Raw genomic sequence first — 13,864 nt, forward strand, 5'->3', positions numbered from 1 at the left:
GAGCTCACCACCTCCTTAGGCAGCCTATTCCACTGCTGAACTACTCTGACTGTGAAAAATTTTTTTCCTGATATCTAGCCTATATCGTTGTACTTGTAGTTTAAACCCATTACTGCGTGTCCTCTCCTCTGCAGCCAACGGAAACAGCATCCTGCCCTCCTCCAAGTGACAACCTTTCAAACACTTAAAGAGGGCTATCATGTCCCCTCTCAACCTCCTTTTCTCCAGGCTGAACATTCCAACAACATCAAAGGAAACACGTGCATATCAAGGACACCTGAGACTGGGATTGTTCTCCTGCAGGGGCGCCAATATCGTGAACGGTCCCCCGGTCCCTTCCTCCTTACCAGCAGCAACAATGCCATTGTCAGCATGCGAGAGGGACTGGGGCCTGCTGCGCAGCTTGCTTTTGAAAGATTTGGGCCGGCGTGGAGAAGACAGTTGCAGGGAGACTTCGGACGATTCTGACCTGCTATCTTTGATGGACCGGAGCCGTTCATACAATTCCTGGAGCTCCCTGTTCTGCTGAGCCTGAAGGTTCACCACCTCCTGGATGTGCCTGCAAAGTGAAGGAAGAAGATTCTCCTGACTGACAGCCTGCCCGCTCGGACCAGGCCCTGACTCCGCCGCTCAAATCTGATGTCGTGGATAAATCAAAACCGGTTCCTGCTGGCACAGACTTTGTCATCTTGCTCCCAAGAAGCGTGCCTAGATATATAATGACTCTAGTAGTTGTTGGTATTGTTGCGTTCCTTTGGGGGATTTCGTCTGTATGACCGTTTACGCACTGGAGGTTTCATGCCGGTCTGGAGGCTGGAGTTTTAGCCGTGGCAGGTTGTCCTACCTCTTCCTGCACTCACAAGGGGGAGCATTTGGCCCGGTGCACCTCATCCGCCCCTGATTTGTGCTCCTGTATCGGAGCTGGGGCAGTGAAGTTCCCAGTGCATAAACGGTCTATGTGATGTCCACATGCTGTGAATTTCTGGAGTAATAAAAACAAAGAAACTGGGGAACGGTTTAGCGTTCGATGCAGCCTTAAATCCACAAATCTTTCTATTGGATGATGTATCTAGATTGCCTCTGAATGATCAGGAAATTTGTTTTAGTCTTATCACCAATATATGTTGAGAGAAATCACACACCCCTCAGGGCCATTTCAGGTCAGGAAAAAGACACCAGGGGAAGGCTGCGGTCCCCTTCTCTCTCCACAGCAATGTCTTAATCCAAATCAGGTCCGCAAGTGCATGGGAAAGGAGTTCCTTGACACTTACGTGTGGCTGTGTGAATCAAAGGCAGGTCAGGGAATCAAAAGCTGTGTGAATCAAAGGCGGGTCAGGGAACGCCGTCACACGTTAAAATCATAACGGGTACTTTGGTCCTGAGATCTCAGGGAAGCCACTCCCAGTTAAGCAAAGGTAAAGGTGCTGTGCAAGCACCAGGTCATGTCTGACCCTTGGGGTGACGCCCTCAAGTGTTTTCATGGCAGACTCAATACGGGGTGGTTTGCCAGTGCCTTCCCCAGTCATTACCCTTTACCCCCCAGCAAGCTGGGTACTCATTTTACTGACCTCGGAAGGATGGAAGGCTGAGTCAACCTTGAGCCGGCTGCTGGGATCAAACTCCCAGCCTCATGGGCAGACAGCTTCAGACAGCATGTTGCTGCCTTACCACTCTGTGCCACAAAAGGCTCCCCAGTTAAGTGGAAATATCAAAAATCCTACTTCCCACAGGCTAGTTATCAGCCACCTCTCTATATCTGAAGCAGCTTCTGATGAAATGACAACATCATTTCAACAATTAACTCAGATTTAAATGATCAAATCAGACTTAAATGATCACTAAAAAGCTGCAGGTAAAAAGCAATATGGAATATCTTGCAGTGTATTAAAAACTGCAAATACAACCGGGGGGGGGGGGATTCCTGCCTAAAAACATTTTCAACAAGAACCCCAACCATTTGGTGCCCAAAAGATAACCAAATACCAGTCTTTGGGAAAAGCCACTCAATAAAAAACGGTCTCTGACAGCCACCTGTGTTACTTCAGAGATGGGGTCTCTTAACTGGAAGACAAGTTCATAGAAGAAAAGGTGGTCCTTCAAGCCCCATGGTCCCAGGAAGCCTTTGAATTGCACCTGGGAATGAATCAGCAGCCAGTGTGGTTCTTTCAAGACTAGTGGGAAACAGTCTTTGTAACTCATGCTTTGTAACCAAGCTGCTCTCAGATTCGCTGAGAAGAGAAATTATGGCTTGTGTGTGTGTGTGTGTGTGTGTGTAAAAATTACCTTGGAGTTAATAACAGGTAACTGTTATTTATCATAAAACGCCATAAGGGAACGAGGATCCATGTGGCAGCAGGGCTGGCCTAAGGATTTGCAGGGCCTTAGCAGTGCACCACTGTCACAATTACTTGGGTTGAAACAGTGGGGCACTTTTTCCAAAGTTAGTTAGAACTTTGGAAGCAACGAACAGCTTCTCTTTTTCGTCCCTGCAGTCAGAAAGCCACATCAGTGTGAAGACCCCCTAACTATCACAGTAACCATACAGCACCACGAGCCCTCGGAACTGCAAAGCCCATAGCACATGCTATGCATGCTACTAGGAGAAATCAAATCTGGGAGGAAGCAAAAGGCCCTGTCTGATCCCAGGAGTCACAGCCCAGAAATATCACACTTTGACCATCAATGTAACGGAGAATGGAGGGCAAGTGGAAATCCTGCTGTGACCCCCTCTGTCCACAAGAGTCACCCGCTACCTTTGAACAAGGGAGAGAAAAACTGGTCACAGAACTTGATTCTCAGTGCTCGGAAGACCAGGCCTTACTTCTCCCGCAAACGCTGCAACTCCACCTTCAAGTCTTCGTCTTCCATCTCGGACTCATCGTCACTGCTCATTGGGGATGACGGGGAATAAAAGAGCGCGCTGCGCCTCTCGCCGCGGGTGCCGCCTCGCTCGCCTTGCGACTGCTGGCTCCGCCCCCAGCCCTGTAGGCTGCTGCCCATGGGGGCGGACAGTTCGCTGTCAGAGCTTGGCTGCTTCCGCATGGAATCTCCTTTGGTCCACGGCTCGGGGCAAGACTGCATGCTGCTGGCGGTGGCCGTGGTCTCCTCTTGCTCCTGCTGCTCGGGGGTGGTGGACGAGGCATCCGTGTCCCCCATGGCAATTCCTCCTCCTTCTCCAGGAGCAACGTCTCCCGCCCCAGGCTCTGAGGAAGCAGGGCCAGTTTCTGAGCCGCCTGAAGCCACCTGCTGGGGCACTGTGATGACCTGCAACGTTAAAGGAGAGAGAGAGAGAGAGAGAGAGAGAGAGAGAGAGAAAGTGGCAGGCTTCTTTTTCTAGAAAGATGGTCCTCGCAGTGGTGTCGAGAAATGGGCCCCGGCTGAACTCCTGCATTGTGCCTCGTGCACTAATCCCTGGCCCTAAAGGCGGTCCGCCTGGGCCTAGTCTGCACACAATAGATAATGCGCTTTCAAAACACTTTAGAGGTAGATTTTCCTGTTCTGCACAGGAAAGTCCAGCTTCCAAAGCACATTGAAAGTGCATTATCCTATGTGTGCAGACTGGGCCCTGGTCTCAACCAGAGCCGGAGACTTTTTGGCCCTGGCTCTCGTCTGGTGGAATGAGCTGCCAGCTGAGATACACAGAGCCTGCAAAACGGAACTCTTCTGCAAGGCTTATGGCTGAGGCCACGATGGCCTGAAATCATACAGGCCTCCTTCCTCTCCGTGGCTCCCCCTCTACCTTATACTGTCCTATAGGGTTAGCCTGCAGAAGAGATTAAAGACGGTGGGTGGAGGGGGCAGATTCCTTGACTTTGTTTTCACACTGTTTTTACCTTTGTTTTATCGTTGTAAACCGCCCTGAGCCCGCTTGCGGGGAGGGGATGTTATAAGAACAAAATAATAAAGAAATAAAATCTTAGTGCCTTTGACATGACACTGTGCAAGAATGTGGACCGAGTGGAAGCTGGGACCAAAGAGGGAGAGCAAGAGCTGGGAGGATTCTTAAGTTCAGAGGGTGGCCATGTTGGACTGCACCTTCAAGACCAACGAGACATTTCGGAGTGGGAGCTTTGGAGAGTCAAATCTCTGCTCTGACGAAGGGGGCATTAACTCTAGACAGTCTGTACCTTAAAAAAGTGGTCATAACTCACAGGCAGGCAATGGAAAATCACCACTGCTGGCCTCTTGCCTTGAAAACTCTACAGCAGTGGTTCTCAACCTGGGGGTCAGGACCCCTTTGGGGGTCAAACAACCCTTTCACAGGGGTCGTGGCAGGGCAAGCAACTTGGCCCGGGGGGGGGTGTGTGTTCGCTGGCACTGTTTGTGCTCCTCCTGCAGGCGTAAAAGAGCAAGATCGGCCTGGTGGGACAAGAGGCAGAGCTGAACTGAGACACCCTGGGGAAAAAAACCAATTTATATACTATCGTGAACCATGGATCTTCACGCCATGGGTCAGTTTTGGTTTAATTTCTGTGAAAGAGAACTTGCCTAATTTGATGGCTGGGGGTCACCACAATATGAGGAACTGTATTAAAGGGTTGCAGTATTAGGAAGGCTGAGAGCCACTGCTCTACAGAGTAGCTACAAGTCAGCTGCGACTGGATGGCACCTTCCACCACCACCAAACATACCGACTAGCCACAACACCTTGCGCAATAAAAATGTAAACAAAGTAAGTTAAAAATAAAGCATCTCATTGCATGATGGCAACTGGATTTAAGTAGGTTAACACAGTACCTGATTTGATGATACCAACCTGAAATCGGCCCCGCTGAAATGACCCGGTCAGAGGTTCAGATTGACCGGTTGCTTCGTTCTCCACCGTTGCTAGTTCCGGAGGGGAAACCCAGTCCGGAGCAGCTTCACTTGGCATCTCCTCTCCTGTGAACTCTTTTTTAAGAGGAAGAGGGGACACAAACGAAACGGAACATGGTTGGGTAAAGCAGAGGCCGTGAAAAAACTAAGAAACAACATTACATTTTTATTTATTTTTTAAATGATTCTAATACACATGTAGGCTTTTAAAAAAATGTTTGGTATCTCAAGATCTATGCTTCTATGTGGAATGAAAAACTGGTTAATCAAACAACGGGGGAAAAATAGTAGTGGCGGTGAATGAAATGTCACACAGATGAGCAAGATGTAGGAAAAGGGTGTATATAGGGTAATGCAGGAAATGCAGAAAGGAAGGGAGAAGGAAAAAGAAACATACGTAAGGAAATCAAAACAGATGTTACCTAGTCTAGCGTCCCTGACTGTAAGCACACTACCTTGCCGGACTTTTGCTCTCTTGAAAAAGCTGGTCTGCCGTAGCCTGTATGCCCAGCTTTTTAATTTGCGAGTCCAGGTTTTCTTGCTAATGGGGTTTTTGAGACTAGGGCAAGTAAAGCTTAGGCCAAAATATCCACCTCCTGCATGCAGGTGCACAGCTCCGACGCTTGATGCTGAAGCGGGACAGGCCACGGGGTTCTCAGGAAGTGGAGTCTCCGGGGATGTCTCCTGGACACATAAGAGGGTAGGAGAGAGGGCACAGAAAAAAGTGACATCTGGCTAAGAGAGCATGTACCACACACGTGTCGCTTCAAATGCTGATATCCTAGAGCAGGGGTAGTCAAACTGCGGCCCTCCAGATGTCCATGGACTACAATTCCCAGAAGCCCCTGCCAGCATTCGCTGGCAGAGGCTCCTGCGAATTGTAGTCCATGGACATCTGGAGGGCCGCAGTTTGACTACCCCGTCCTAGAGGTTACCTTGTTTCGTCATGTTGCACATCTACATCTGAAATGAAACAGAGTCCGGTGGTATCTTTAAAACCAACGAAGCTGAGTATAACCTTTCATGTTCACGTGTGGAAGAACTGTTCACGCACACAAAAGCTTATACCCAGAATTAAACTGTAAGAATACAGCACAAAAGCCCGTGGAAACCCTTAATTATACAAGAACTATGCAAGAACTATACAAGAACTAAGAATATCTTCACAACAAGTTAGGGCTAGGAATATGGTGCTTCTTCTAAAGGTAGTGGTAACCTGGCTATTCTGTCTAAAATCATGTTTGGTTCCCTTGCAGAAAAGTAGAATTAGGATTCAGCCATTAAGGACTGCTTAATAGGTAATTAAAATGATTGAGGCTCTGGGTGGGACCAGGAGATCTCCCACTTTTACATTAGCTCTAGATTACAGAGAAAATGGCTACTTTGGAGGGTTGATTCTCTGCCATGGCTTTGTTCCCTTCTGAGGTTCTTTCCTCAGGGAAATGTATTTTTTAAACCGAAAATCAAACTGGACCCCTAGGTATCGAATGGAATATACCTAGGAGTCCGTTTTGATTTTGAATTTTAATAAGTGTTTTTTTGGGGAACACTGGGAGCCATTCCGCATGACTTTAATGTAGCAGAAGGCTTGCAAATTGTAAATGCTACTAATTTGCAGTTCCGGAAGACGTCGCACACAATCTGCCACACTCCTGAAACAGTCCCGCAAAATGCGATTCGTTGTAACGCTTAAAGGAAAATCGGGAAAAGTGGATTCACCCTCCGAAAAGCGCTACACTCTTGCAAACAATCTGCAACACTAGCGAAAAAGACCTTTGCGTTTTCATTGTTGCGGTTCCAACAAAGTCCCTCCACCTGGCTCTCTCCTCCGAACTTCCGGTGAAGTGATCGCCATTTTTTTTTCTCAGAGCGAGCGGAGAGCAACGAACCAGCGAGCCTTCATTCACCCAGCGAGGCTTCTCCGGCTACAGTCCCTCCACAGAAGTGCTTTAAAGCTCCCCTAAGTCCCCAAGCACAACACAGCCCCGTTTGCAAGTTCCCTTTATTTTCGGCTGAAAATCGTGCCCGTTTTGGGAGGGGGGGATTTTTCTTTTCACTCGGGGGAGCGTGGTAACGATGAATCGCCAGCTCACATGCCAGCTGCCAGCTAGATGGGTCTCTTGCAACGAATCAAGGCATATTCGTTGCAAAGTGTGTGTGTGTTTTTTTAAAAAACCTGTTCTTAAAGGGAAAGGGGCTTTCCCGGGGCATGATAACAACCGCCCATTGGCTGTACGTTTGATTGATGGCCAGGGGCGGGACAAAGCACAGAAAAAATCGCTTCCTGTCTACCGATTTCTGCGAGACCGGAAACCTGTGGGAAACGAAAGAAACGCTACTGGATTCCACTAAAAAAGCAGGTATGCATAACACCGAGATTGCACTTTTAAAAATAGCGTTTCCGCTTTGTGGGACCAATTGGCAACATTCGTCCTTGTGCGGAAACACCCTGGGTTTTCATTGGAATAAATTGAAGTCTCATTGGAGCCTCAATCCCAGCTGGAGACTCATTTCTTCTGCTTACTATCTCAAAAACAGCAAATCCCCAAAACGTAATGACTTATTGAGTAAAGCAGCATGTCCTTGGGTCCCTCCTGAGTTTATTCCCCACCAGTTTCAGTGGGAACCCTTACCTACAGTATTTGCTGGCGTATAAGACTACTTTCCCCCCCTGAAAAACATGCCTCCAAGTGGGGGGGGGGTCTTCTTATACGCCGGGTGCACTTCAGTTGGGCTAGACATAGCTGCCCATAGTGGCCCATAGTACTGTAATGTAATGTAACAAACTCTATATTTTGAGTGGAAATGTTGGGGGGTCGTCTTATACACCCGGTTGTCTTATACGCCGGCAAATACGGTATTTCTCACCAGCATCCATTTGGCTGCCTGATGTGTTGGATTTCCCCAGCTGCCGGACACACCATTCTCAAGACCAGCCCCAGTCCACCCCATCAGTACTCACGTGCATACAGAGATCGCTGGGAGCGGAAGTGATAACACCATGCCCCTTCTTCAGCAAGGAGAAACCCTCAGGATGACTTGCTGATGGACTGAGCACCCCCTGGGGGTCTGGAGGCTTGGTGGGGCTTTGCGGGGCCTCTCCTGGAGAGTTAGGGTCCAGGCCTTCAGGCACCAGGCTGGGAAGAGTGTCTTCAGCAGAGGAGGAGAAGGGGGACTCCACTGCGCTCTGCGTGTCTTTCTGGCTCTCAGGGGAGGTGCCCGATAAGCTGTGCTCCTGGTACAGGAGCGTCCGCAGCTTCTCGTCCAGGGTCTTGATGTTGTTATCGGTAAAGTCCATCTTTGGGGGACCCTCGCTGTCGGACTCCAGGGTGGAGGGGAGGGAAGCACCTTCCTGGCCTGGCGTCTGAGCCCATGAACTGGCCTGTTCAGCGTTCGCTGGATTATCTGCTTCCTCGGCGGCCAGACCATGACAGGGGGTTGGCGTGGAGATGGACAGATTCAGCTCGGCAGTGTCAGAGGCTGGCTGGGACACAGGTGGAGACATGGGAACGTCGTTAGCTTGGGCCTCTGCCCCCGAGGACGGCAGGCTGGGAGTAGGCTCAGGAACGACACCCTCGCTGTTGTCGCCACCCGTGGCAGGAAGCGAGTTCTCTGTGCCGTCTTCCACAGGGCAAGGAAGAGCCGACTGCTCCGTTTCCAGAGTTGGAAGTTCAGCCACCACACTGTCGCTTGCTAGCTCACTGGAGCTGGAAGAAGGGGTGAGCCTAGACTGGCTTCTAGCGTTTTCCACAGCCTCTGGACAATCATTGCTTGTGCTCTCCTTTGCTGGGTCTGTAAATACAGGAGAAGAACCAGTGAGGCTTATGACCAAGACTCTAGGGAAAGGCAAGTGGCCTTCAAAGGTTCACGGCTATCACTCCTCCTTCTAAATTCCGTACTTCTCCAAGCAGGTATATGACTAGACGGAACGACAGGGCTTTGTGGTCCACAGGGAGGCTGCAAACCCCCCCCCCCCCCGCTCCTCCCCCAGCAGGAGTGTACTTGCGGGCCGCAAAGCCCTGTCGCTGCCTCTCTCCTCGTGGGCGACAATGGAGGCCGCAGCCACGAGGCTTCTGGCAGGCAAGGAGGGAGGGTGGGAGCTGGAGGGGGAGGGCGAGCTGAAGTAGAACTGAGATAAGTTTCCTTGGTAATGACTGTATATACAAAGCAGTGTGGGGGAAATGGCCAATTTGTGGCTGTTGCTGCATTTTATTATATGATCACATTCCTGCAAATATATACTTTAAACATGTCTCTCTTGAATTTATTTATTTGTTTGTTTATTTATTGGATTTTTATACCGCTCTCCCATAATCTTTTAAATGCTGGAATACATATTCAACTAGCTATTAAATTTTAGGGAACAATCCTGAAGATCAAACCTCCCCTTTAAAAAGCTAGATTCCAGGATAGTAGCATCTTGATTGAACCCAGTGGTTCTCAACCTGGGGGTCAAGACTCCTTTGGGGGTCAAATGACCCTTTCACAGGGGTTGCGGCTGGGCGAGCAGCTTTGGGGGGGGGGGGGCGCCGCCACTGTTGCCACTCCTCCTGAAGGTGCCTGTCAATTTATAACTAATTAATATACAATCATGAACCAGGGATCTTCACACCATAGGTCAGTTTCGGTTTCATTTCTGTGAAAGAATTGCATCATTTTATGGTTGGGGGTCACCACAACAGGAGGAACTGAATTGCAGCATTAGGAAGGTTGAGAACCACTGATCTAACTTAAAGCAGGGGAGACTTTCCCTCAAAATACAGCTTCACTCTTTGCTACCAGGACAAATGGTGCATAGTGCAGGGGGTTGGACTAGATGACCCATGAGGTCCCTTCCAACTCTATTATTCTATGATTCTATGATTCTAAATGTCAGCCTGAAGCCTACCAAAGGGAGGCCATCTATCTACTTGTAATCAGGACAGAGAGACTGAGCTTCCTGGGTAACGGCAGCCTTTCATGTGTTCTGATGACCCACTGCCCCAGAAGCCAGTAAACAAAGAAAGATCCGTGCCTTCTTTTTGACCCATCACAGGTTCACCTGTCGTCGTCTGACACCCTGAGACAGCTGTGGTCGACTGGACAAGAGTGCAAGGCGCCTGTGATTCCCTGTTCCTTATAGTCTGATTGATGCAAAACCTCCAGCGTCCAACAGGAGATGACTGGGGAGCAGACTCGCCTGGGGAGAGAGGAAAACCAGAAAAGATGATCATGCCTCTATCACGTTTGAAGTGTGTAACAACAACAAGAGCTGCCAAGATTTGCATAGATATAAATGGCGCTACTGTTATCTAGATCTCAGAATCTAAGTAGATGATACACAGGAAGGAACGAGGATTTAAAGGTGCATCACAAAACAGGGCTTTAATTCAATTTCAGCAGGTTTCCTTTATAACTCAGTGTTTTCTTAAGGGAAGGCTCTCTTAAGCATGTAGTCAGATTTACTCACAGGCATCGGTTTCACAGCGCACTTAATTTTACTCACTTTACTAAGGATAGTTGCTTTACACTACTTTTGTGCCCGGTTATAACCCTCCGCCATATGCCACAACGACTCATCTAATGTTTGGAACACCCACTTTTTAATGAGAAAACGAGAAAAATGAACACGTATCGATGTGCCCAGAATGCTAGCAATGCGATAGACTTGGCCACTGGGCAGCCATCACTTGAATGTAAGGCTGGGGGGTCCAGAGAGCTACTTTTTGACGCATACACGGCATTAGTATGTAAAGGGAAATGTTAAGCCCTTTTCTTTAGAAAAGCAGGATCCTGCACCGCGTCGCCACCTGCGTTTGAAGACCCCTCTCGGTTTCAAAATTCGCTTACCATGTAACGAGGGAGATTGCTCTTTCAGAAATACACCCAAAGACCCTACCACTCACAACACTAGTCATGCTGTCCACCAGGGGTGGGGAACAAAAAGGAACGTGTATCACGGCCGGCAGGAGCCGCAAGCCAACGGAAGCCCGACTTGAGAAAAGTAGCACTGCTTTATAAGTAGTGAGAAAAGCACTGCTTCCGCTTTATTCATCCAGGGTCATACTAGTACTAGAATCAGAAATATAAAGACTGCTGAATACTAACAATACCTGATGAAATAAAATCACAAACTCTGACATCTTTGAGGGGTGGTGGGGATTAAGGTGACAGGAGAGGGTCTATTCTTACTCTGCTTTCCAAAGGGTGGGCAAAGTGTGGCCCTCCAGATGTCCATGGACTACAGTTCCCATGGGCCGTTGCCAGGGCATGCTAGCATGAGCTCAAGGGAACTGTAGACCATGGACATCTGGAGGACCATGGACATCTGGAGGGACATCTGGAGGGCCAACCCTAGGCAAGAGGGGATCCTATTGTTCGTCATCTATTGTACCCATTGTCTTCACACTGAAACAATTGTGCCTTAAACAAACTCGTGCAATTTACAATGAGTGGTGACATTCACAGTGTAGTCGTAAGAACAGGTTTCTGCAAGGAAACCCTACTGAACGGACCTCAGTAGGGTCCTGAGTAGACCCATCTGGGATCGCTCTTTTAGAACTACTGCTTAAATTAGATTAACTTTTACACCTGGCAAGTTACTCAGACGAACAATGCTAATGATATGGAATGGAGGCCGGCTCGCTTTTTCATCTCCCTCTCAAGATTAATATGGAGTCACCGTCACAACAGAAGGGTTTAATTTCTTCATTAACAAAAGGTAAATTCTCATTTTGCTCAGATCGCAGCTTCACAAAACCCACTTGGGCCATACCTATTAACAGCTTTTGTCCTGGCCTGAATCTGGCCATAAACCACTCAGAATCTTTCAGTACAATAACTTAAGAACACCAGAAGAACCCTACTGGATCAGATCAGTGGTCCAGCATTCCATTTCACACAGTGGCTAATCAGCTCCTCTGGAGGTCCACCAACAGGGGACAGAGGCCAAGGTCTTGCCCTGCTGGTGCCTCCTGGTGCTGAGATACAGAGGTTTACTGCCTCTGAATGTGAAGTTTCTCCACAGACACTATGGCTAGAGAAGAAGAAGAAGAAGAAGAAGAAGAGTTGGTTCTTAGATGCTGCTTTTCTCTACCCGAAGGAGTCTCAAAGTGGCTTACAGTCAACTTCCCTTTCCTCTCCCCACAACAGACACCCTGCGAGGGAGGTGAGGCTGAAGGAGCCCTGAGATTCCTGCTCGGTCAGAGCAGCTTTCTCAGTGCTGTGGTGAGCCCAAAGTCACCCAGCTGGCTACATGTGGGGGAGCGCAGATTCAAAACCAGCTCGCCAGATTAGAAGTCCACACTCCTAACCACTACAGTAAGCTAGCTCTTGATAAGCATATCCTCCATGAATCTGTCTGTTCCTGTGGTCATCACTGTATCTGCTTGCAGCGAATTCCACATTTTACCCACAGTCTGCATCAGACTCAGAAAACCTTTATTGGCGTACAACACACTCTGCTTAAAGAAATGTTTCCTCCTCCTTTCTCCTCTTAATTATCGGAACCAGAGCCCAGCGTTAACAATATACAAAGGCACGCATGAAAAATCCCGTTCTAAAAGTCAAGAGATTCCAACCACAAAAGCTGGCACAACGGACGAGAAGGGGATCTGAGCGCATCCTTACCAAAATGCTCAATGCACGGTTCCATCACTTATTAAGGCGGGAAGGGCGGGTTGCTCTGTGCCCTTCGAGGGTTAAAGGTTTAAAAATAGTTACTTACTGCCCGTTTGAGTGGATGCTGGGTTTATCTGAACTTGTTCAGAAGATCCTGTCTGAATTAAAAATGAATAGATAAATATAAAACGGGAGTCTCCCAATGCAAGCACACACTTTCCCAGAATGCTCGGCACGGCTAAACCAACGGCACTTACTTGGGCACAAGCCGGGTCTGAAGATGTCACATCCGTGCCCAAAGCTCTCTCTTCGGCGGGAAGGCTACGAATGATGTCTTGGGCCTGGCACACGATAGCCTTCAATTCCTCCACAAATTTCTCTTTCTCACTTTCCAGTACAAAATTATCTTCGACCTAATGTGAAAGGGGGGGGGGGGGAATAAAAAAACAGGGATGAGATAATGACTCGGTTGTCCCAGTACAAGGCATAGACAGGAGCCCCCCTGGTGCTATTATTATTATTATTATTATTATTATTATTATTATTATTATTATTATTATTATTATTGAATTTATTACCCGCCACTCCCTTGCGGCTCGTGGCGGGTTACAACAGTATAAAACCCCATAAAATACATTAAAAACCAATTAACATATCAATAGTTAATAACTACCTGGCAAGAGCGGCTAATCAACTACCCATTCTCCCCCTAGCAAGTGGAGAGGAGATACTGGTGGTACCCGTCTCTAATCCCAATCCTCAGGTCCCGGGGGGGCGTAGATGTTAAGCCTGGTCTCAACCGTAAACCTGGCGGAAGAGCTCCGTCTTGCAGGCCCTGCGGAACGATGGAAGGTCTCGCAGGGCCCGCAGCTCTCCCGGGAGCTCATTCCACCAGGCAGGGGCCAGGACCGAGAAGGCCCTGGCCCTGGTCGAGGCCAGGCGTGCTTCCCTATGGCCGGGAACGACCAACAGGTTTTCACCCGCAGAACGTAAAGCTCTACGGGGGGCATATTGAAGTGCAATCCTTCCAACCTCAAATGTATTTTCCCAAATGCTTTCAAAAGCAAAACAACGGCTATGCTGCAACATATCTGAGGGACCGCCTGCCTCCTTACGCCCTCTGATCTGCGGGTTTGAATTTGCTGGTGGTCCTCGTCCAACGGAAGGTGCCTTGTTTTGAAGATCCTCCCGTAAGAGGCTTGAATCTTTGCTATCTCCTCTAAACCAATGGAGATGAGTGCTTTAAATACTACATCAGGTACAAGATTCGTTCGTTCATTTTCATAGCACTTATGGTCCACTTTTAAGATTAGCCTGCCACAGTCCTCAGAAGGAAAGCTACGGATGAAACGGGAAGACCTGGGACTTCGCCTTAGCAACCCAAACAACTGAGACCGGGATCAAATCCCGATGGAGCGTCATTGGTCACACGAAGCGCAGGTGGGAAGCG

The 13,864-nt window shown here is 48.6% G+C and overlaps 1 protein-coding gene across 8 annotated transcripts in view; it reads right to left on the reverse strand.

Annotated features, from left to right (window-relative positions):
* Nucleotides 1–13,864, reverse strand: part of WNK3 (WNK lysine deficient protein kinase 3) — a 113,398-nt gene that overhangs the window by 15,367 nt on the left and 84,167 nt on the right. For all 8 annotated transcript variants that reach the window (XM_077329563.1, XM_077329558.1, XM_077329561.1 and 5 more), the window contains 8 exons: nucleotides 12,672–12,827; nucleotides 12,521–12,572; nucleotides 9,830–9,994; nucleotides 7,778–8,607; nucleotides 5,409–5,499; nucleotides 4,757–4,890; nucleotides 2,822–3,264; nucleotides 348–559 (listed from right to left, as the gene is read on the reverse strand). In XM_077329563.1, the coding sequence (XP_077185678.1) occupies nucleotides 348–559; nucleotides 2,822–3,264; nucleotides 4,757–4,890; nucleotides 5,409–5,499; nucleotides 7,778–8,607; nucleotides 9,830–9,994; nucleotides 12,521–12,572; nucleotides 12,672–12,827 (2,083 nt within the window). The remainder of the gene's footprint in view (nucleotides 1–347; nucleotides 560–2,821; nucleotides 3,265–4,756; nucleotides 4,891–5,408; nucleotides 5,500–7,777; nucleotides 8,608–9,829; nucleotides 9,995–12,520; nucleotides 12,573–12,671; nucleotides 12,828–13,864) is intronic.

Source organism: Paroedura picta, chromosome 3 (assembly GCF_049243985.1).
Source record: "Paroedura picta isolate Pp20150507F chromosome 3, Ppicta_v3.0, whole genome shotgun sequence".
NCBI classification, from domain to species: Eukaryota; Metazoa; Chordata; class Lepidosauria; order Squamata; family Gekkonidae; genus Paroedura; species Paroedura picta.